The 25770-nt window shown below is 40.8% G+C and overlaps 1 protein-coding gene across 1 annotated transcript in view; it reads right to left on the minus strand.

Moving 5' to 3' along the window:
- LOC133558416 (testican-2-like) overlaps window positions 1–25770 on the minus strand; it is an 85051-nt gene that overhangs the window by 16309 nt on the left and 42972 nt on the right. Inside the window, exons 2-5 of the mRNA XM_061909793.1 lie at window positions 21105–21159; window positions 15283–15397; window positions 11195–11303; window positions 1182–1284 (exon numbers count right to left, since the gene is read on the minus strand). Of these exons, the coding sequence (XP_061765777.1) occupies window positions 1182–1284; window positions 11195–11303; window positions 15283–15397; window positions 21105–21159 (382 nt within the window). The remainder of the gene's footprint in view (window positions 1–1181; window positions 1285–11194; window positions 11304–15282; window positions 15398–21104; window positions 21160–25770) is intronic.

Genomic DNA, 25770 nt, shown 5'->3' on the forward strand with positions numbered 1-25770 from the left:
AGCTTCAAAAATGTGTCTCCTCAGTTCCCAAACATTTACAGAGTGTTGTTAAAAGGAAAGGCCATGTAACACAGTGGTAAAAATGCTCCTTTGCCTACTTTTTTGCAATGTGTTGCTGCCATTAAATTCTAAGTTAATGATTATTTTCATAACAGAATTAAGTTTCTCAGTTGGAACATTAAATATCTTGTCTTTTCAGTCTATTCAATTGAATATAACTTATTCTATGACATCTTGACAGTGCAATTGCATTTATTTTAAAAATATTGGGGTCTTTTTAAGATCATTTAAATTGTGCATGCAAGTGATTTACTGTGATTAATCGCGATTAATTAAACTGCAAAAGTGTGATAAATCTAATTAAAATGTTCAATCGTTCGGCAGCACTAGAAAAATGAAATAAAGAAAAAAAATATTTGAAATGCACTGCAGTAGATTCTGTAGTATGAGATGTCAAAAATATATATATATAAAAAAATAGGTCAATATATTAAAAAAAAATAATCATAAAAAATAAGGGATAACATTTTTAAAATGAAAACAAGATATTTCGGACACCTTTGTTGAAAATATTGAGGTTTAAAATGCTCGATAGAATTAAGAAAAAAACATTTAAATAAACGTTTGGTAAACTTTAAAAAATATATTTTTTAAGAATTGCAAAACAAAATCTTTAAAATTTTCAGTGGTTCTGGCTACGTAATGTCAATAAATGGGGTTTAAAATGTCCCAAATTGAAAAAAAAAGGTTGAACATATTAAAAATAGTGCTCATACATGCACTGAAATTATGCACACCAGTTTTAAATAAAGATGATGTTTAAATCCATTAAAAAGTAGCATTTTGAACAGGCACAGTCTGTGAATGGAATCTGATAAGATGATGCGGGTGTACCTAATGTTTTGTCCAGCTTGTCCACAAGTGACGTGACGTGCGCAGCGTGCTCTTCGGCGACTAAATGTAGTCAAGCTGATGACGTGATGGGAGTACACGTACTTCTTGTCCTCCGATTGATTCATTGGCATTCACACAAAGTGCACGATCAATACCGTTTGCCTTCATTGATGGACGATGTGTACACTCTAAATAATGAATGCCTGAGAGTCTCCCGGGTGACATTTACACTTCCTACAAGTAAAGCTCTTCAAAAGAAAAAGGGGGAGAAAAAAAAGGTCTCTTGCCGCGTTTGGTGGAGGTAGCGTGGCCGACGGCACAGGGGCAGAAACCAGCACACATGACGGTCAAGGACTTGCCGGCCAGGCAGGCCTGCTGCTGCAGCTTACACTGCGGAGAAGACAATTATCATGAAACAAAACAAACATTTTGATCTGCTACAGTAAATAGGGTTGTATTTTTGCCTTATTCCTGTGAGAATCCTGCCTGTGACTTAATTGCCGTGTTTTCCGGACCATAAGGTAAAGCGCACTGCCGATTAATGGTCTATTTTAAAAAATAGTTTTTTCTATTTAAGGCGTACCGGAGCGGAGTGTGCAAGGACCGGCCTCGAAAACAGCGGCAGGTGAGTAGATTGCCCGGCTGGGCCTTGTTATCTAATCACATGTTGCCTTTATTAGCAGCAGCCAGGACGAGACACGTTTTTGGAGTTGGGAGTCGGAGCCAAAAAGACACACACACGCACGCACGCACGCACGCACACACACAAACACACACACACACACACACAAAGACACACAGAGGAAGAACGGACACGCCTGACTGAAAAGTTCTGAGGACCTGTGTGTACGATAATGAACAGACTGTATTCAAACTGTCGACCGGGCTCACAAAGATCTGTCGGCAAGGAGAACCCCCGACAAGAGGGAAACCTCCACAAGGGCGCATTAAAGGAGTCATATTATTATTATTTTTGTCTAAATGGAAAACACTTCCTTGTGTTGCCTTTATTAGCAGCAGCCGGGACGAGACACATTTTTGGAGTTGGGAGTTGGAGCCAAAAAGACACACATATACACACACACACACACACACAAAAAGACCGAGAGAGGAAGAACGGACACGCCTGACTGAAAAGTTCTGAGCACTTGTGTGTACGATAATGAACAGACTGTATTCAAACTGTCGACCGGGCTCACAAAGATCTGTCGGCCAGGAGAACCCCCGACAAGAGGGAAACCTCCACAAGGGCGCATTAAAGGAGTCATATTATTATTATTTTTGTCTAAATAGAAAACACTTCCTTGTGTTGCCTTTATTAGCAGCAGCCGGGACGAGACACATTTTTGGAGTTGGGAGTTGGAGCCAAAAAGACACACACACCCACACACACACACACACACACACACACACACACACACAAAGACCGAGAGAGGAAGAACGGACACGCCTGACTGAAAGGTTCTGAGCACTTGTGTGTACGATAATGAACAGACTGTATTCAAACTGTCGACCGGGCTCACAAATATCTGTCGGCAAGGAGAACCCCCGACAAGAGGGAAACCTCCACAAGGGCGCATTAAAGGAGTCATATTATTATTATTTTTGTCTAAATGGAAAACACTTCCTTGTGTTGCCTTTATTAGCAGCAGCCGGGTTGAGACATATTTTTGGAGTTGGAGCCAAAAAGACACACACACACACACACACACACACAAAGACCGAGAGAGGAAGAACGGACACGCCTGACTGAAAAGTTCTGAGCACTTGTGTGTACGATAATGAACAGACTGTATTCAAACTGTCGACCGGGCTCACAAAGATCTGTCGGCCAGGAGAACCCCCGACAAGAGGGAAACCTTCACAAGGGCGCATTAAAGGAGTCATATTATTATTATTTTTGTCTAAATGGAAAACACTTCCTTGTGTTGCCTTTATTAGCAGCAGCCGGGACGAGACACATTTTTGGAGTTGGGAGTTGGAGCCAAAAAGACACACATATACACACACACACACACACACAAAAAGACCGAGAGAGGAAGAACGGACACGCCTGACTGAAAAGTTCTGAGCACTTGTGTGTACGATAATGAACAGACTGTATTCAAACTGTCGACCGGGCTCACAAAGATCTGTCGGCAAGGAGAACCCCCGACAAGAGGGAAACCTCCACAAGGGCGCATTAAAGGAGTCATATTATTATTATTATTTTTGTCTAAATGGAAAACACTTCCTTGTGTTGCCTTTATTAGCAGCAGCCGGTACGAGACACATTTTTGGAGTTGGGAGTTGGAGCCAAAAAGACACACATACACACACACACACACACACACACACACACACACACCCAAAAACATCGAGAGAGGAAGAACGGACACGCCTGACTGAAAAGTTCCGAGAACTTGTGTGTACGATAATGAACAGACTGTATTCAAACTGTCGACCGGGCTCACAAAGATCTGTCGGCCAGGAGAACCCCCGACAAGAGGGAAACCTCCACAAGGGCGCATTAAAGGAGTCATATTATTATTATTATTTTTGTCGAAATGGAAAACACTTCCTTGTGTTGCCTTTATTAGCAGCAGCCGGGACGAGACACGTTTTAGGAGTTGGGAGTTGGAGCCAAAAAGACACACATACACACACACACACACACACACACACACACACACACACACACACACACACACACACACACACACACACACACACACACACACACACACAAGACCGAGAGAGGAAGAACGGACACGCCTGACTGAAAAGTTCTGAGCACTTGTGTGTACGATAATGAACAGACTGTATTCAAACTGTCGACCGGGCTCACAAAGATCTGTCGGCCAGGAGAACCCCCGACAAGAGGGAAACCTCCACAAGGGCGCATTAAAGGAGTCATATTATTATTATTATTTTTGTCTAAATGAAAAACACTTCCTTGTGTTGCCTTTATTAGCAGCAGCCGGGACGAGACACGTTTTTGGAGTTGGGAGTTGGAGCCAAAAAGACACACATACACACACACACACACACACACACACACACACACACACACACAAAAACATCGAGAGAGGAAGAACGGACACGCACGACTGAAAAGTTCTGAGGACTTGTGTGTACGATAATGAACAGACTGTATTCAAACTGTCGACCGGGCTCACAAAGATCTGTCGGCCAGGAGAACCCCCGGCAGGAGGGAAACCTCCACAAGGGCGCATTAAAGGAGTCAAATCATTATTATTTTTGTCTAAATGAAAAACACTTCCTTGTGGTCTACATATCGTATAATGGTGGTTCTTTGGTCAAAATGTTGCACGGATTATGTTTTACAGATCATCTTCAAGCCGCTTTCTGGCAGTCGCTTCCGGATGTGGGCGGTCTTATTTACGTGGCTCCCCTTCGGCGGCGTTTTCTCCCCGTCATCTTTGTTGTAGCGGTGTAGCGTGCAAGGACGGGAGTGGAAGTGTCAAAGATGAAGCTAACTGTTTTAATGACATTCAGACTTTGCTTAACTCAATAACGAAACAGCATCTCCTCATCCGGAAACAACGACGCCCAAAATGTGTCCGGTGAAAAACACGTTAGACCGGAACTCTAATAACTAAAGTTCCTTGGGTGAATAATGTAAACTCACTACACCGGTATGTTTTTAGCGCTTTCATGGTGAGTTTACTGACAGATATAAGTAAGAAATGTACTACTTTAAATTACAAATGGCAACAGCAAAGAATGAATGTCCCATAACAAAAAGATAAAGAGTCGGCACGGACTACAAAGGTGGACCAGCGCAAATTTTCAGGATTTATGCAGATCCCAAATACAGATCAGCAGGCACTAGAAGGTAAGACAAGTTGCTTTTGCATAATATTGCAAAACAAAACGGCAGATAGTACGTCTTACCTTACACACACACACCATAATAATACTGTCACGATCCGTGACTCGGATCGTTAATGGTTTTGCCCTATTTATGTCTTTGTTCATGTTTTGTTTCTGGACTCTGCCGATCCTCGTTTGAGCATTTCCTTGTTTGTGTTAGTCACCATGGCAACGTATTGTGTTCCTCCTCACGGGCTCCTGTCACACGCCTGTTTCTAATAATTATTTGTGTATTTAAGCCCACCTGGTTCCTTAGTTCGTCCTCGGTCCATTACTTGCTTTTCGCAACACGTCACGTTTTGTATCCTTGTGCCCTCGATTATTTTGTGCTGAGTTCCACCTTAGCTTCACGTGCGTGTGGCACGTCGTTTAATGTTTTCTGTTTCCTGCTACGTGTTTAGCATTAGCTTTCCGTGCATTGCCACGCGCTTTGTTTTTCCCCTTTTTTTGCACCAGTGTTCTTTTGTTTTATTATATTAAAACGTATTCTTACCTGCAATCCTGCTGACTGCTAGTGTGTGCATCCACCAAGTGGCAACTCCGCGCAACAAGTGCGCCGAACGCGTGACAAATACTTATTTGTTTAATGCGCCAACAATCCATTAAGCGGTGCGGCTTCTTATATAGGGACGGCGTGGCGCAGTGGAAGAGTGGCCGTGCGCAACCCGAGGGTCACTGGTTCAAATCCCACCTAGAACCAACCTCGTCACGTCCGTTGTGTCCTGAGCAAGACACTTCACCCTTGCTCCTGATGGGTGCTGGTTGGCGCCTTGCATGGCAGCTCCCTCCATCAGTGTGTGAATGTGTGTGTGAATGGGTAAATGTGGAAGTAGTGTCAAAGTGCTTTGAGTACCTTGAAGGTAGAAAAGCGCTATACAAGTACAACCCATTTATCATTTATCATTCTTAGCTTAACAAAGTCGTACTAAAAACATTTTGATGGATTTTTGAGCACCGTGTGTAATGTTTTATATTTTCAATGGAACATTGGAAATGTTGTTGTTCACGAGTGAGGGAAGAGTGGATGGTGAGATCGACAGGCGGATCGGTGCGGCGTCTTCAGTAATGCGGACGTTGTACCGATCTGTTGTGGTGAAGAAGGAGCTGAGCCGGAAGGCAAAGCTCTCAATTTACCGATCGATCTACGTTCCCATCCTCACCTATGGTCATGAGCTTTGGGTCATGACCGAAAGGATAAGATCACGGGTACAAGCGGCCCAAATGAGTTTGGGTCTCTCCCTTAGAGATAGGGTGAGAAGCTCTGCCATCCGGGAGGAACTCAAAGTAAAGCCGCTGCTCCTCCACATGGAGAGGAGCCAGATGAGGTGGTTCGGGCATCTGGTCAGGATGCCACCCGAACGCCTCCCTAGGGAGGTGTTTAGGGCACGTCCAACCGGTAGGAGGCCACGGGGAAGACCCAGGACACGTTGGGAAGACTATGTCTCCCGGCTGGCCTGGGAACGCCTCGGGATCCCCCGGGAAGAGCTAGACGAAGTGGCTGGGGAGAGGGAAGTCTGGGTTTCCCCGCTTAGGCTGCTGCCCCCGCGACCCGACCTCGGATAAGCGGAAGAAGATGGATGGATGGACGGAACATATAAAATGTGGTGTTGTTTACTCGAGTCATATTCAACTTCAGCCTAAACCCTTTCGGCCTGCAACATTTTCAATTTATGAACTGTTTGTTTATATAAAACTGTTTGTTAATTTTGTTGACCACGACGGGAGAAATAAACTAAATAAATTAAAACTTTACGGTACAAATAAATAAATAAATAAACATATCTCTTATGTTTGACTGCCATCTACTGGTTACACTTATCATTACACCATGTACCAAATAAAATTGCTTCGAGGTTGGTAAGCAAAACCAGAATTATTCCGTACATTAGGCAGCGGTTTATAAGGCGCAGTGTCGAGTTTTGAGTAGAACTAAAGGATTTTAACTGTGCCTTATAGTCCGGAAAACACAGTATTAAGGAGTGGAACTAGAAGAAGTACATGTCTTCTTTTCTTGCTGTTGAGGTCTTTATTTACATATTCTCTCCTGTCGCCGTTTTTGTGCGTGTGCATCTTCCTGTATACGCTTGTCTTCCCATTATTTTAGTCAGAAATTCACACAAATTATTTTTAAAAAGACAGAAAACACGTGTATTTTTTTAAAATATTCTTTACAAGTTGAACACAAAAGAATAAAATTGCTTTGTTTTCATGCAGATATGGCCACTGCGCATGCGCATGTTATTCAAGATGTCGGCGTCCTCTTGCAAGGTGGTGTTTTTTAATTTTCTAACAATACTTGTTCCTTTTTTAAAACGTGTGTGACAGAGAAAAATGCTTTAACGGTCATTATGATTATTTACAGTCATAGTGACATGTTATTCCAACCACTGTTCGGTGTTTTTTTATCAATAGTTTTAGTTCCTTGTTCATTTTTTTCCCCGCTGTTTCTTTCGCTAAATTAGTGCAATTTGAATGTATATCCGCATTAAAGTATAATTCTCAGGCCTTTTTCTATGAATTGTTTTAGAATGGGGCGGCATAGCTCGTTTTTTAGCGTGGCCGTGCCAGAAACTTGAGGGTTCCAGGTTCGATTCCTGCTTCCGCTATCCTAGTCACTGCCGTTGTGTCCTTGGGCAAGACACTTTACTCACCTGCTCCCAGTGCCACCCACGTTGCTTTAAATGTAACTAAGATATTGGTTTCACTATGTAAAGAGCTTTGAGTCACTCGAGAAAAGCGCTATATAAATATAATTCACTGCAATATGTTATGATCCAGATTGCAAGTTGGGCTGCAGTCTTAGATTTCACATTGAAAAATGTATGTGAATATGTGCACATGCAGTATCAGTGTCACTCTGGTGTCATCAGATTCAATTGTAATTTGCTCTCTTAAAGGGGAACTGCACTTTTGGGGAATTTTGCCTATCGTTCAAAATCTTTATGAGAGGAAATCACACACGTCTTTTTTTTTTTTTTAATGCATTCTAACTCGTAAATAAAGGCTAGCAAGAGGTGACAAACAAGGGAAATAATGGAATTCGATCTATTCCTTGTATAAAACCTCCAATCAATCAATCAATGTTTACTTATATAGCCCTAAATCACTAGTGTCTCAAAGGGCTGCACAAACCACCACGACATCCTCGGTAGGCCCACATAAGGGCAAGGAAAACTCACACCCAGTGGGACGTCGGTGACAATGATGACTATGAGAACCTTGGAGAGGAGGAAAGCAATGGATGTCGAGCGGGTCTAACATGATACTGTGAAAGTTCAATCCACAATGGATCCAACACAGTCGCGAGAGTCCAGTCCAAAGCGGATCCAACACAGCAGCGAGAGTCCCGTTCACAGCGGAGCCAGCAGGAAACCATCCCAAGCGGAGGCGGATCAGCAGCGCAGAGATGTCCCCAGCCGATACACAGGCAAGCAGTACATGGCCACCGGATCGGACCGGACCCCCTCCACAAGGGAGAGTGGGACATAGGAGAAAAAGAAAAGAAACGGCAGATCAACTGGTCTAAAAAGGGAGTCTATTTAAAGGCTAGAGTATACAAATGAGTTTTAAGGTGAGACTTAAATGCTTCTGCTGAGGTGGCATCTCGAACTGTTACCGGGAGGGCATTCCAGAGTACTGGAGCCCGAACGGAAAACGCTCTATAGCCCGCAGACTTTTTTTGGGCTTTGGGAATCACTAATAAGCCGGAGTCCTTTGAAGGCAGATTTCTTGCCGGGACATATGGTACAATACAATCGGCAAGATAGGATGGAGCTAGACCGTGTAGTATTTTATACGTAAGTAGTAAAACCTTAAAGTCACATCTTAAGTGCACAGGAAGCCAGTGCAGGTGAGCCAGTACAGGTATATATGTATGTATATATGTATATAAAGGTATATACAGTATAGGTATATATGTATGTATATATGTATATAAAGGTATATACAGTATAGGTATATATGTATGTATATATGTATATAAAGGTATATACAGTACAGGTATATATGTATGTATATATGTATATAAAGGTATATACAGTACAGGCGTAATGTGATCAAACTTTCTTGTTCTTGTCAAAAGTCTAGCAGCCGCATTTTGTACCAACTGTAATCTTTTAATGCTAGACATGGGGAGACCCGAAAATAATACGTTACAGTAATCGAGGCGAGACGTAACAAACGCATGGATAATGATCTCAGCGTCTTTAGTGGACAGAATGGAGCGAATTTTAGCGATATTACGGAGATGAAAGAAGGCCGTTTTAGTACAGGCCAGTACAGGCGTAAGTATATCTGTAATGTAGTAACAGGCCCATTCATAATAACATGTAGTATTTACTGTATTTTGCCTATTTTATACCCACGGCGGCGCATTAATTTCACAATCTGCATCATATTGTTGGTTATTTTCTTCAACAACTCCTACTAGTAATCATGGCATACTTCATAAAGGGACAACAACAAACTTTGGAAAGAATTATAATCCAGAACCTTATATTTTTGAGCGTGACTATAAGGAGGATGATCTACAAGTGTAAGAAGCTGTGTTACAAACGGATGCAGCTTTAGTGAAACACTAAGCATCATGTAACAGTATTGCTAAGTACTAAATAAGAAATATCAACTACCAACATAACACACACTTAGTGTACGATGTCTGCTGTCACTGGGATGCTGGCGGATGGGATGTTTGTATCTTTCATCACAAGACTTGTTTCCCGTTTAGATGATGAAATAATTACAATCCTCACTCAAGTGAAAAAAAAATGTGACCGCAAACGGGTCTAATTGAATGTCAAAGTTGAATAACTTTTCATCTTATTGCCAAAGTCTTCTACCATACAGGTGAGAGGCATGATTCTGGCTAACTGGCTAACTTTTTGCAACTCAACGCCAAAAAAACGGAAATGCTGATTATCGGTCCTGCTAGACACCGAACTCTATTTAATAATACAACTCTAACATTTGACAACCAAACAATTAAACAAGGCGACACGGTAAAGAATCTGGGTATTATCTTCGACCCAACTCTCTCCTTTGAGGCACACATTAAAAGCGTTACTAAAACGGCCTTCTTTCATCTCCGTAATATCGCTAAAATTCGCTCCATTTTGTCCACTAAAGACGCTGAGATCATTATCCATGCGTTTGTTACGTCTCGCCTCGACTACTGTAACGTATTATTTTCGGGTCTCCCCATGTCTAGCATTAAAAGATTACAGTTGGTACAAAATGCGGCTGCTAGACTTTTGACAAGAACAAGAAAGTTTGATCACATTACGCCTGTACTGTATATACCTTTATATACATATATACATACATATATACCTATACTGTATATACCTTTATATACATATATACATACATATATACCTGTACTGTATATACCTTTATATACATATATACATACATATATACCTGTACTGTATATACCTTTATATACATATATACATACATATATACCTATACTGTATATACCTTTATATACATATATACATACATATATACCTATACTGGCTCACCTGCACTGGCTTCCTGTGCACTTAAGATGTGACTTTAAGGTTTTACTACTTACGTATAAAATACTACACGGTCTAGCTCCATCTTATCTTGCCGATTGTATTGTACCATATGTCCCGGCAAGAAATCTGCGTTCAAAGGACTCCGGCTTATTAGTGATTCCCAAAGCCCAAAAAAAGTCTGCGGGCTATAGAGCGTTTTCCGTTCGGGCTCCAGTACTCTGGAATGCCCTCCCGGTAACAGTTCGAGATGCCACCTCAGTAGAAGCATTTAAGTCTCACCTTAAAACTCATTTGTATACTCTAGCCTTTAAATAGACTCCCTTTTTAGACCAGTTGATCTGCCGTTTCTTTTCTTTTTCTTCTATGTCCCACTCTCCCGTGTGGAGGGGGTCCGGTCCGATCCGGTGGCCATGTACTGCTTGCCTGTGTATCGGCTGGGGACATCTCTGCGCTGCTGGTCCGCCTACGCTTGGGATGGTTTCCTGCTGGCTCCGCTGTGAACGGGACTCTCGCTGCTGTGTTGGATCCGCTTTGGACTGGACTCTCGCGACTGTGTTGGATCCATTGTGGATTGAACTTTCACAGTATCATGTTAGACCCGCTCGACATCCATTGCTTTCCTCCTCTCCAAGGTTCTCATAGTCATCATTGTCACCGACGTCCCACTGGGTGTGAGTTTTCCTTGCCCTTATGTGGGCCTACCGAGGATGTCGTGGTGGTTTGTGCAGCCCTTTGAGACACTAGTGATTTAGGGCTATATAAGTAAACATTGATTGATTGATTGAACTATCCAGGACTAGCTGCAGTGTGCTCAAACAACCAGCAGGTAGCATCTGTGAGGTGATAATACTGTATCATCTCTTTCTTTGAACCCACATCGGGTAGGTGGTGTGTTCTTTCACCTGCGAGGCATAGTTGTGTCCGTCAGAGCCGCACACGGGGCCGGAGGCGCCAGGGGGACAAGGGGTGCAGGTGGCGTCGCCGCCGGCCGGCTGCTCTCGCTGCTGGACTCTAAGACATGGAAAACATTTTCAACGACATCAACAATAATATGTTCCATATAATATATATACAAAAAAGTATTTAGTCAGCCAGCGATTGTGCAAGTTCTCCAACTTAAAATAATGACAGAGGTCTGTAATTTTCCTCATAGGTACACTTCAACTGTGAGAGACAGAATGTGGAAAAACAAATCCAGGAATTCACATTCCACAGCCTCAAACAGTCAGACTCCAAACTCCACTATGGCCAAGACTAAAGAGCTGTCGAAGGACACCAGGAAAAGAATTGTAGACCTGCACCAGACTGGGAAGAGTGAATCCAAAATAAGCAAGCAGCTTGGTGTGAAAAAATCAACTGTGGTAGCAATGATCAGAAAATGGAAGACGTACAAGACCACTGATAATCTCCCTCGATCTGGGGCTCCACGCAAGATCTCATCCCGTGGGGTCAAAATGATCATGAGAACGGTGAGCAAAAATCCCCGAACTGCACGGGGGGGACCTGGTGAATGACCTGCAGAGAGCTGGAACCAAAGTAACAAAGGTTACCATCAGTAACACACTACGCCGACAGGGAATCAAATCCTGCAGTTCCAGACGTGTCCCCCTGCTTAAGCCAGTGCATGTCCAGGCCCGTCTGAAGTTTGCCAGAGAGCACATGGATGATAGACTAGAGGATTGGGAGAATGTCATGTGGTCAGATGAAACCAAAATAGAACTTTTTGGTATAAACTCAACTCATCGTGTTTGGAGGAAGAAGAATACTGAGTTGCATCCCAAGAACACCACACCTACTGTGAAGCATGGGGGTGGAAACATCATGCTTTGGGGCTGTTTTTCTGCTAAGGGGACAGGACGATTGGTCCGTGTTAAGGAAAGAATGAATGGGGCCATGTATCGTGAGATTTTGAGCCAAAATCTCCTTTCATCTGTGAGAGCTTTGAATGGTTGACCAAATACTTACAGTATTTTCCACCATAAATTACAAATAAATTCTTAAAAATTCCTACAATGTGAATTCCTGGATTTTTTTTCCACATTCTGTCTCTCACAGTTGAAGTGTACCTATGATGAAAATTACAGACCTCTGTCATCATTTTAAGGGGGAGAACTTGCACAATCGCTGGCTGACTAAATACTATTTTGCCCCACTGTGTATATATATATATATATATATATATATATATATATATAATGTGGCCCCCGTCCACATTCTTTAAGCTTAATACGCCCTTCCAGTCAAAAAGTCTGGACACCCCCGGTCTAAAGTATCTCCTTCTGTTTCGTGCCATGAACCGGAAGTACAAGTACTGTTCGACCTACTCTAGTCATTCATAGCGTTTCTACTCGTATGGAGTCTTCATTCATCACCCTAAGCAAGGTTTGTTAGTTTTACAATACATCTAAAATGATACAACGGTACAACATGTGGTACTATTTGATACTATTTGATAGTAGTGTTTCATGCATGCTTGTTCGTGCTATTGTAATGTAATCAAACTAGCGTTATTGGCATTAGCTAATATGCTAACAGGTTTACAACCACCTGTCTTAGTCTTATTCAAGATTTAAGATTCATATGCACAGTTGAACAGACAGTTATTAACTTACAATGGCATTCTTTTTGTATTGTTTCGGTTTCACACATTTCTCAGTAAATTCCCTAAAACGTCACCAAGGACTTATTGAGTCTGTTTAGCTGATCGAAGCGCTAGCTTCAGCAGCTAGTGGATCTATGACCATGATGTCTGTTGTGTTTGATCGGCCGTTTTACTGCCGTGTAACAGGCACCGGTTGGAAACCATTAACTCTAAAGGCTTTAGTGGCCACATGCGTGGACAGCACCTTTTAGCTCTTATTTCCAAAATTGTGTACACTACTGAATTGGGGTCTTATGGCCGCTTATGTGGACACTTATACTGCCATCTGGTGGTGTCAGAAGAGTATAACATACAAAGGAATTTGGGAAAAAAAAGTGTAACAACAAGAATTAGCATGTCACTAAACATGAAGTACACGTTTGTGTACTTATGGACTAAGTAGATCACATCAAAGATAGTTTTTATTCTAATTAAGGTCCAATAAGCTCAAATAGCAAAGAGAAATAAATAAAAAAAACTTGTAAACAAACAGCTTGGGCATTAAGCGGTTTTAAGTAAGGTATTTACATTTACAAAATATTTCTGTGTAAATAACAAATTTCGCAACATATACATCTGCGGCATAGAGTCCAGTGCGGCTAATATATGGAAAAATATATTTATATCAAAAATGTAGTGGGTGCGGTTTTTATACTACAGTCCGGAAAATAGGGTAGAATTAAATATCAATGCAGTTTGTGGCTTACCACTGTTACACCATTGGTTTTGTTGCTGCTGCCGTGTTGTGAAACAAACTTTGATTGATTGATTGAGACGTTTATTGGTAGAGTGGCGTGAAGGTAACGACATATTTTAATCTCAACTCAAAAAAGGAACAAACGAAAGGCGCTCACAGAGGAGGTACCGAAACTTGACTATGAAACAAAACTATTTCTACAACATCTACTATGGACATAAAATAAAACTTGTAAACTATGGCATGAATAACAAAACTCACGGGGAACGAGAAAAGAGCATGGATCATCAGTATGGAGCAAGGGTGTGTGGAAGGTGATGTCGCCAGGCTGACTGCCTGGCAACTACAGGCTTAAATGGTGCTGTGGTGCTTGAAAACAGGTGCGTGAGTTCAAATGGATCAGGTGCGTGAGCCGTGAGGACAGGTGAACTGATTGGTAGGCATGGAAACGAAACAATGGAGTGGAAAAAACAGGAACTGATGGAGTCTTGAAGAAATCTAACACAACTAAACAAAACATGATCACAAAGACATGACAGTCCTTGGGCAAGACATATTACCCACCTGCTCTCAGTGCCACCCAGACTGGTTTAAATGTAACTTAGATATTGGGTTTCACTATGTAAAAGCGCTTTGAGTCACTAGAGAAAAGCACTATATATGTTATGATCCGCTGCCCGGATCATATTATGTTTAGGTTTTGAGTCTTTTTGTATTATGTTCTCTTAGTTATTGACTTCTTTAGTTCCTGGTTGTACTTCCTTGTTTATTCGGTCACCATAGTTACGCATCAGTTTCACCTGCCTCGTGATTACCACCCTGATTTAAGCCTGCCTTCTTTGTTCATTCTTTCTCGCTTCCTACTTTGTGTTCGCACAACAGTGACGACCTTGATTCCCGATTCTGGTGACCAGTTTTGTACTTGCTAGCTTCCGCGCTATGCCTTTGTTTTGCTAGCTTCCATGCTAAGTCTTTTTGTTATTCCTCTAGCCCACATGCTAGCTCTTTTGTTTTTTTTTCTAGCTCCCATGCTAGTTCTTTTCAATTATGTCAAAGTCTGATTTTATTTATTAATAAATCATTTATTTCTTACCTTCACGCTGTGTCCGAGCCCGACTGCATCCAAGAGAGAAGGAACCCGCATCACCATGCCACCCAAACGTCACAATATAAATATAATTAACTTCACGCCCTTCTACTGCTCTCCATCTCAAAAATAGGTTGAAGTAAACAACCATCTTGGGCTATAATTACAGAATTTACATTATGTGATAATTGTATTGTAATAAATCCAAAATAGTGTACACTTTATCTGACTCTCCCGGGGTTTATCATACTCCGTCTTGGCACTTTTCTTCCTGACAATGACGAACGACCTCGACTGCAGAAAAGACGAGTGATGATTCACTCCATTAATTCTCTTCACGCTGACGGCTCTGCGGAAAGAAAAATCCGCGCTAGTGGTTGTGGCGGCCCTCCTTTTTCTTTGTGGCCTCATTATGGAGTGCTTTTTAAGTCGACTCAATCCTGTGTGTCACCGTAATCAATATCTTTTTTTTTTTTTTTCCAGACAGATCCTCGCCATCAGCGTCAAGCGGCACTGCATCAAAAGTCCACTAATAACGGCGCGGGGACTAATTGGATAGCGGTACCTCTGCTCCAGTTTCTTGCGACTGACGCACATGGCCTTCTGGGAGCCCTGGGCCACGCACATTTTCTGGCGGCTGCACTTGACGTTCTGACACGGGTCCTTGGTGGAGTCCGCGTCTGCCGGGGAAAGACAACAAGAAGACTCAAAACAAAGATGGAATTTATCGAGGCTTTATTTTAAAGGCCTACTGAAACCCACTACTACTACCTACCAGGCAGTCTGATAGTTTATATATCAATGATAAAATATTACCATTGCAACACATGCCAACTAAATTGCACTTTTAAATTTTGCGCCGAAATATCCGGCTGAAGCGTCTCGGTATGATGAGGCGTGCGTGTGACGTCACGGATTGTCGAGGACATTTTGTTCTGGCATCGTTCCCAGCTATTAGCTCGTCTGTTTTCATCGTGAAATTCCAAAGTATTCTGGACATCTGTGTTGCTGAATCTATTTCAATTTGTTCAAATGGACAATGGAGACGTCAAAGAAGAAAGCTGTAGGTGGGAAGCGGTGTATTGCGGCCGCCTTTAGCAACACAAACATAGCCGGTGTTTCATTGTTTACATTCCCGAAAGATGACGGTCAAGCTTTACTATGGAACAGATATCAAGCGAACACGGTTGGATTGGACCACACGCACAAAGTACAGTGTATTATGCAGCAATCATTCCGAAAGATTGTGTTTCGAAGAGGGCCTCTTGCGAAGGGTAGACATGGGCATCGCCACCACCCGTCGACTGGTGCTGAAGAAAGGTGCGGGGCCGACCTTCAAGTTGTACAGGTACGACCATATAATCGCACTAAAACACTAGCAACACAATAAGCAGATGAAGGGATTTTCCAGAATTATCCTATTAAATGTGTTTAATAACATCTGAATCGCTCCCACTGCCATCGTCTTTTTTACGTAGTCCTTCACTCTCACTTTCCTCATCCACGAATCTTTCATCCTCGCTCACATTAATAAGGAAATCGCAGCTTTCTCGGTCCGAATCGCTCTCGCTAATGGTGGCTATGAATGTAAACAATGTTCAGATGTGAGGAGCTCCACAACCCGTGACGTCACGCGCACATCGTCTGCTACTTCCTGTACAGGCAAGGCTTTTTTATTAGCGACCAAAAGTTGCAAACTTTATCGCCGATGTTCTCTACTAAATCCTTTCAGCAAAAATATGGCAATATCGCGAAATGATGAAGTATGACACATAGAATGGACCTGCTATCCCCGTTTAAATAAGAACATCTCATTACAGTAGGCCTTTAAGATGTGTAGCAAAGCCTTTTTTTTAAATGTTATTTTACAAAACTGATCAGGGCGTTTACAGAGGGCGGTGTCATCGAATTATTTTGACTGGGGGGCCAAATTTAGAGAAAGAAATGTGTATATCAGTTTTTAGGAATACTAATACAAAACCTCACAATAATGTCTGATTGAATGCTAAAAACGTTTTGACGGACCGCCTTAAAAAACGGAATGGAATTCTACATTTTTCTATGAAGGATAAAACACTGAATATTGACAACATATGAGCGTCACACCCCCTCTCGATCGACATTTTTACAATCAAACAAAATGCGACAAAAATGCGTCAAAAATGTGACAAACAGCGAAATATGAATGCAAAGGGTGCAAGTACAATATACAATCCGATATATAACTAAGTTTTAGAACTTTGTTGTGAAAATCTCCTTCCACGTCTGTCCCTGACACCCACATTTCCGGCCGACACTGTGGAAACGCTCCCCACCCACACTGCTTGGTGCCTCGTCTGAGCTGTTGTGACTTAGATTACCATAGTAACTAATTAGATTACCATAGTAACTAATTTTTCATGCAAAAGCACAGATTCAAACCATTGAAATACTTTGTATAGTTCAAGACTACGGTCATTTGAAAACATCACTGCACATCATAATGGCAGCTACAGTTTCCATCTTAGAGATCTAAATAATTTATTTGGGAATTTCCGGCAGGCCAGATTGAAATACTTAACGGGCCGCATGGTGCCCCCGGGCCTTAATTTGCCAAGGTCTGATCTAACTAATGAGTAGGGTTTTTTTTTTTCTTCGTGGAAATTCAAAAGCGAGCATTTAACTGCTTCTTATTTTAAAAGTGAAGGGAAAAAATGAGGGTGAGGAGAAGTCTGATAATATCGTACTGCCGATATTTTCAGTATTATTTAAATGCTTTAAAATGTATTATCGGAAATTAGCCGTATCGGTTTCAAAAAGTAAAATTTATGACTTTTTAAAACGGAGTGATTCATGGACGTAGGGAGAAGTACAGAGAACTTGCCAACCCTCCCGATTTTCTCAGGAGACTCCCGGATTTCAGCGCCCGTCCCAGGCTAACCATTCTCCCGAATTTCCCCTGATTTCCACCCAGACAACAACATTGGGGGCGGGCCTTAAAGGCACTGCCTTTGTGTGCCGGCCTAATCACATAATATCTACGGCTTTTCACACTCTCAAGTGAATGGGTGAATGAGTTTTCTTAAGCTGTATGTCATAGTCAGCAATATTGAAATAATAAAAGGCTTGCAATATTTCAGTTGATGTGTAATGAATCCAGAATGTATGACATTTTCATATTTTTAGTTGCGTTACAGAAAATAAAGGACTTTATCACAATATTCTAATTTTCTGAGACAGTCCTGTATACATACATACATATATATATACATACATATATATATACATACATACATATATATATATATATACATATATACATACATACATATATATATATATATACATATATACATACATACATATATATATATATATATACATATATACATACATACATACATACATATATATATATATATATACATATATACATACATACATACATACATATATATATATATATATATATACATATATACATACATATATATATATATATATACATATATACATATATACATACATATATATATATATATACATATATACATACATATATACATACATATATATATATATATACATATATACATACATATATACATACATATATATATATATATATATATATATATATATATATATATATATATATATATATATATATATATATATATATATATATATTAGGGCTGTGAATCTTTGGGTGTCCCACGATTCGATTCAATATCGATTCTTGGGGTCACGATTCGATAATATATCGATTTTTTCGATTCGATTCGATTCTCAATTCGAAAGCGATTTTTTTTCCCGATTTAAAAGGACTGTATTCATTCAATACATAGGATTTCAGCAGGATCTACCCCAGTCTGATGACATGCAAGGAGAGTAGTAGATTTTTATAAAAAGCTTTTATAATTGTAAAGGACAATGTTTTATCAACTGATTGCAATAATGTAAATTTGTTTCAACAATTAAACGAACCAAAAATATGACTTATTTTATCTTTGTGAAAACATTGGACACAGTGTGTTGTCCAGCTTATGAGATGCGATGCAAGTGTAAGCCACTGTGACACTTTTTATTTTTATTTTTATAAATGTCTAATGATAATGTCAATGAGGGATTTTTAATCACTGCTATGCTGAAATTATAACTAATATTGATACTGTTGTTGATGATATTAATTTTTGTTTCACTACTTTTGGTTTGTTCTGTGTCGTGTTTGTGTCTCCTCTCAATTGCTCTGTTTATTGCAGTTCTGAGTGTTGCTGGCTCAGGTTTGGTTTTGGAATTGGATTGCATTGTTATGGTATTGCTGTGTAGTGGTTTGTTGGATAGATAAAAAAAAATAATAATAAAAAATAAAAAATTGATTCGATTCGTATTCGAATCGATTTTTTCCCACACCCCTAATATATATATATATATATATATATATATATATATATATATATATATATATATATATATATATATATATATATATATATATATATATATATGTCTTGATTGGATTATCCGGAGAATAGTGCTCGATACCGTGGTAGAGCGCAATATGTAGGTGTGGGAAAAAATCACAAGACTACTTCATCTCTACAGAACTGTTTCATGAGGGGTTCCCTCAATCGTCAGATTTTAATGGAAGCATTCACATACAATGGTTTATATAGAGCACAGAGTGGGTGGGTACAAGCAGGCGTAGGGTGTGGTGATTGGCTCATGTGTTACCTAGGAGGTGTTTCCTTCTGTGGCGGCATGTTGAAATGATTTCACTGCGCTTGTTGAGGGATGATAGATCTGGATGATATATAATAAACAGTTTCTCTTTTAAGCATAGGTTGCATCTTTTATTACCACTGTTGTAAGGTGTGCTGGATGCAAGAATTTGCCATGTTATTGAATATTCAACATTATTGTCTTTGAGGTTCCAAATGTGTTTGCTGAGTTCTGTAGAATTCCGCAAAGTCTGGTTTCTAAAGGAGGCGTTGTGATTATTCCATCTTGTTTTGAACGCTCCTTCGGTTAATCCTACGTACGTGTCGGATGTGTTAATGTCCTTGCGTATTACCTTTGCTTGGTAAACGACTGATGTCTGTAAGCACCTTCCTGTTTATTACATATCATCCAGATCTATCATCCCTCAACAAGCGCAGTGAAATCATTTCAACATGCCGCCACAGACGGAAACACCTCCTAGGTAACACATGAGCCAATCACCACGCCCCTACGCCTGCTTGTACCCACCCACTCTGTGCCCTATATAAACCATTGTATGTGAATGCTTCCATTAAAATCTCCTGATGATTGAGGGAACCCCTCATGAAACAGTTCTGTAGAGATGAAGTAGTCTTGTGATTTTTTTCCACACCTATATATATATATATATATATATATAAAAAGCCCGGCCCCCCCACCAAATTATATTAACCCAATGCGGCCTCCGGGTCCAAAATTTTGAGGACCCCTGCCTAATACCTTTGCACACAAATACACAAATAGTTGCCCAATACTTTTGAACAATAATACTGTTCCAATACTTTTGCACATGAATAGTTGTCCAATACCTTTGGCACACTAATAGATGTCCACACCTATAGTTTCTCCATAATTGTCAACATCCATCCATCCATCCATCCATCCATCTTCTTCCGCTTATCCGAGGTCGGGTCGCGGGGGCAGCAGCCTAAGCAGGGAAACCCAGACTTCCCTTTCCCCAGCCACTTCGTCTAGCTCTTCCCGGGGGATCCCGAGGCGTTCCCAGGCCAGCCGGGAGACATAGTCTTCCCAACATGTCCTGGGTCTTCCCTGAGGCCTCCTACCGGTTGGACGTGCCCTAAACACCTCCCTAGGGAGGCGTTCGGGTGGCATCCTGACCAGATGCCCGAACCACCTCATCTGGCTCCTCTCGATGTGGAGGAGCAGCGGCTTTACTTTGAGTTCCTCCCGGATGGCAGAGCTTCTCACCCTATCTCTAAGGGAGAGACCCAAACTCATTTGGGCCGCTTGTACCCGTGATCTTATCCTTTCGGTCATGACCCAAAGCTCATGACCATAGGTGAGGATGGGAACGGAGATCGACCGGTAAATAGAGAGCTTTGCCTTCCGGCTCAGCTCCTTCTTCACCACAACGTAATTGTGAACTAAAAAAAAAGGTCAAACCTGCACTGTTACTGTTGAACTTCCCAAAATCTGCCCTCCTCGCACAAAACTGACTCACGGAAGCGAGCAGCGTTACAGTAAAAGGAGCCGGGAGCTGAGCTCCTGGCAACAAAGGCAATTCCAGCCAGCTTTTCACACAAATGGACGTGAGAGAAGGATCAAGTCAGGAGACCCGACGATCTCCTTTTTACTATCACTTGCTTAAACGAGACGTGCTTTTGATGACCTCAGTGCGAGACTTACTTTCATCCGAGCCCAGGCTTTCCTCCATGTTCTTGATGTCGTCGTCCTCAACTTCCTGTCCCGGCGATGACCCAGCGAGAGAAGAGAAGACATGGTTATTATCAGAGATGGGAAAAGCTTTTAACGGTTTACGGCATTGTGGCTGTTTGATTGAAGGAGAAGGCGCTCGCCTTCACTGCGAAGCTCTCAGGGGAGGTGATGGACGCTTATTAATAATTATTAATAAGCCAGCATCGAAAGACAAACATGCCTGCAGAAATAAAAAAAAAGAAACAGACAGCAAAATCCTCTGTAGGCTGTTCTTTAAAAAGTTATAACTGTAAGAAAGTGAGGGATTTTACACACATGTAAGAGGGATGTGTACTATGGCTATGAGTTGTTTTTTTCCCTTGGCCTCAGTCTGCACCCCCTCTCCAGGGCCCAGGCTAAGACCGATTTTTTATTTTTTATTTTAATCTTCTATTTTTTTCTCCCCTCCTTGTTTACCTGTATCTCATCTTTTTTGTAAGGGGCGCTGGAAGCCGGGAGACCCGTCAGCGATCCTGTTCTGTCTCCCTTTAATGTTTGTCTGATCTTGAATGGGATTGTGCTGAAAATTGTAATTTTCCTGAAGGAACTCTCCTGACGGAATAAATAAAGTACTATCTAATCTAATCTATCTAATCTAATCTAATCTAATCTTTTGGAGTTAGGGGAAAAAGCCTTATTGTCTATATCAGGGGTCACTAAGGACGTAGCCCATAAGGACCAGATGAGTGGCCCGCTGGCCTGTTCTAAAAATAGCTCAAATAGCAGCACTTACCAGTGAGCTGCCTCTATTTTTTTTAAATTTTATTTATTTACTAGCAAGCTGATCTTGCTTTGCTTGACATTTTTATTTCTAAGAAAGACAAAACGCAAATAGAATTTGAAAATCCCCAAAAATATTTTAAAGACATGGTCTTCACTTGTTTAAATAAATTCTTTTTTTTTTTTTTTTACTTTGCTTCTTAGAACTTTCAGAAAGACAATTTTAGAGGAAAAAAGTACAACCTTAAAAATGATTTTAGGATTTTTAAACACACGGGCGGTATAGCTCGGTTGGTAGAGCAGCAACTTGAGGGTTGCAGGTTCGATTCCCGCTTGTGCCATCCTAGTCACTGCCGTTGTGTCCTTGGGCAAGACACTTTACCCACCTGCTCCCAGTGCCACCCACACTGGTTTAAATGTAACTAAAATATTTGGGTTTCACTATGTAAAGCGCTTTGAGTCACTAGAGAAAAGCGCTATATAAATATAATTCACTTCACATACTTTTTTACCTTTTAAATTCTTTCCTCTTCTTTCCTGACAATTTAAATCAATGTTCAAGTATTTTTTTATTTTTATTGTAAAGAGTAATAAATACATTTTAATTTAATTATTCATTTTAGCTTTTGTTTTTTCGGCGAAGAACATATGTGAAATATTTCTTCAAACTTATTATGATTAAAATAAAATAAAAAAATATTCTGACAAATCTAAAAAAATCTGTAGAATCAAATTGGAATCTTATTTCAAGTTTTTTTGAATTTATTTTAAAAATGTTGTTCTGGAAAATCTAGAAGAAATAATGATTTGTCTTTGTTAGAAATATAGCTTGGTCCAATTTGTTATATATTCTAACAAAGTGCAGATTGGATTTTAACTTATTTAAAACATGTCGACAAAATTCTAAAATGAATCTTAATCAGGTAAAATTACTAATGATGTTCCATAAATTCTTTATTTAATTTTTTCAAAAAGATTCGAATTAGCTACTTTTTCTCTTCATTTTTTTCGGTTGAATTTTGAATTTTAAAGAGTCGAAATTGAAGACGAACTATGTTTCAAAATTGTATTGTCATTTTTTTTTCATGTTTTCTCCTCTTTTAAATCGTTCAATTAAGTGTTTTTTTTTCATCATTCATTCTCTACAAAAAACCTTCCGTAAAAGGAAAAAAAATGTACGACGGACTGACGGACAGAAATACCCATTTTTTTTTATATATCTAGATTTATTTATTTATTTATAGCAAATTGGCTATTTCTGGCAATTTATTTAAGTGTGTATCAAACTGGTAGCCCTTTGCATTAATCAGTACCCAAGAAGTAGCTCTTGGTTTCAAAAAGGTTGGTGACCCCTGGGCTATATCATAATCAACTATTTGTACAGAATCCAAACCTGTGAAGTTGTCACGTTGTGTAAATGGTAAATAAAACCCGAATACAATGATTTGCAAATCCTTTTCAACTTATATTCAATAGACTGCAAAGACAAGACACTTATTTTTTTTTTGTGCAAATAGTCATTAACTTAGAATTTAATGGCAGCAACTCATTGCAAAAAAGTTGGCCCTGGTGCATTTTTACCACTGTTTTACATGGCCTTTCCTTTTAACAACACTTAGTAAACATTTGGGAACTGAGGAGATCGATTTTTGAAGCTTTTCAAGTAGGACTATTTCCCATTCTTGCTTGATGTACAGCTTAAGTCGTTCAACAGTCCGAGGTCTCCTTTGTGGTATTTTCGGCTTCAAAATGCACCACACATTTTCACTGGGAGACAAGTCTGGACTACAGGCAGGCCAGTCTAGTACCCGCACTCTTTTACGACGAAGCCACGCTGTTGTAACACGTGGCTTGGGATTGTCTTGCTGAAATAAGCAGGGGCGTCCATGATAACATTGGCAACATATGTTGCTCCAAAACCTGTATGGACCTTTCAGCATTAATGTTGAAAGTTACCCATGCCTTGGGCACTAATACACCCCCATACCATCACAGATGCTTGCTTTAGAACTTTGCGCCTATAAAAATCCGGATGGTTCTTTTCCTCTTGGGCCTGGAGGACACGGTGTCCACAGTTTCCAAAAACAATTTGAAATGTGGACTCGTCAGACCACAGAACACTTTTCCACTTTGCATCAGTCCATCTTAATTTGCTGGGGCCCAGCCAAGCCGGCGGTGTTTCTGGGTGTTGTTGATAAATGGCTTTCGCTTTGCATAGCAGTGTTTTAACTTGCACTTACAGATGTAGCGACCGACTGTAGCTACTGACAGTGGTTTTCTGAAGTGTTCCCGAGCCCATATGGTGACATCCTTTACACAATGTAATTTTTTTGACGTACGACCGCCTGAGGGCTCAAAGGTCCGTAATATCATCGCTCACATGCAGTGATTTCTCCAGATTCTCTGAACCCTTTGATGATATTACAGACCAGATGCCACCTCAGTAGAAGCATTTAAGTCTCACCTTAAAACTCATTTGTATACTCTAGCCTTTAAATAGACTCCCTTTTTAGACCAGTTGATCTGCCGTTTCTTTTCTTTTTCTTCTATGTCCCACTCTCCCTTGTGGAGGGGGTCCGGTCCGATCCGGTGGCCATGTACTGCTTGCCTGTGTATCGGCTGGGGACATCTCTGCGCTGCTGATCCGCCTCCGCTTGGGATGGTTTCCTGCTGGCTCCGCTATGAACGGGACTCTCGCTGCTGTGTTGGATCCGCTTTGGACTGGACTCTCGCGACTGTGTTGGATCCAATATGGATTGAACTTTCACGGTATCATGTTAGACCCGCTCGACATCCATTGCTTTCCTCCTCTCCAAGGTTCTCATAGTCATCATTGTCACCGACATCCCACTGGGTCATTATTGTCACCGGCCTAACGAGGATGTCGTAGTGGTTTGTGCAGCCCTTTGAGACACTAGTGATTTAGGGCTATATAAGTAAACATTGATTGATTGATTGATTGATGGATGGTGAAATCCCTAAATTCCTTGCAATAGTTGAGAGATGTTGTTCTTAAAATGTTCGACAATTTGCTCAGGCATTTGTTCACAAAATGGTGACCCCTCGCCCCATCCTGGTTTGTAAATGACTGAGCATTTCATGGAAGCTGCTTTTATACCCAATCATGGCACCCACCTGTTCCCAATTAGCCTGTTCACCTGTGGGATGTTCCAAATAAGTGTTGGATGAGCATTCCTCAACTTTCTCAGTCTTTTTTTGCCACTTGTGCCAGCTTTTTTGAAACATGTCGCAGGCATCAAATTCCAAATGAGCTCATATTTGCACCAAATAACAACGTTTTCCAGTCCTAATGTTAAGTATCTTGTCTTTGCAGTCTATTCAATTGAATATAAGTTGAAAAGGATTAGCAAATCATTGTATTGTGTTTTTATTGACCATTTACACAACGCGCCGACTTCACTGGATTTGGGTTTTGTTACTGCTCTACCAAATACAAAGTGGTAATTTAGTGCAATCCCCCACTAAATGTGCTGACTGGTACAAATCCTGCGGTGATCATGCAGCAGGCAGACGACAGGCGCTCATTGACGGAGTGTAGCGCCGTAAAGCCTGATGGCCATAACTCCTGTAAAATACAACCTTGAGTGAACAGGAGATGACTGCTTTGCTCCCGTCCTTTTTTTTTTTAATACAGTGCTGGCTGGAGTCCAAGGACAAATACAACATCAATACTGAGCACGGCCTCTACTTGGTGACTTTCATTATTCGGTGCAGAAAGGTGGAGACAAAGTACAGCGTGCCTTCTTTCTGCTAAATAAAGCTCACTCTGCACACACCTGTGCAGTTTGACGCAGCACAATGCATCATTTGCCAGGAGGCGGAGCCTAAAAAGCAGCTTGATGCATGTATTCATCAG

Source organism: Nerophis ophidion, linkage group LG08, assembly GCF_033978795.1.
Source record: "Nerophis ophidion isolate RoL-2023_Sa linkage group LG08, RoL_Noph_v1.0, whole genome shotgun sequence".
In the NCBI taxonomy this organism is placed as follows: domain Eukaryota; kingdom Metazoa; phylum Chordata; class Actinopteri; order Syngnathiformes; family Syngnathidae; genus Nerophis; species Nerophis ophidion.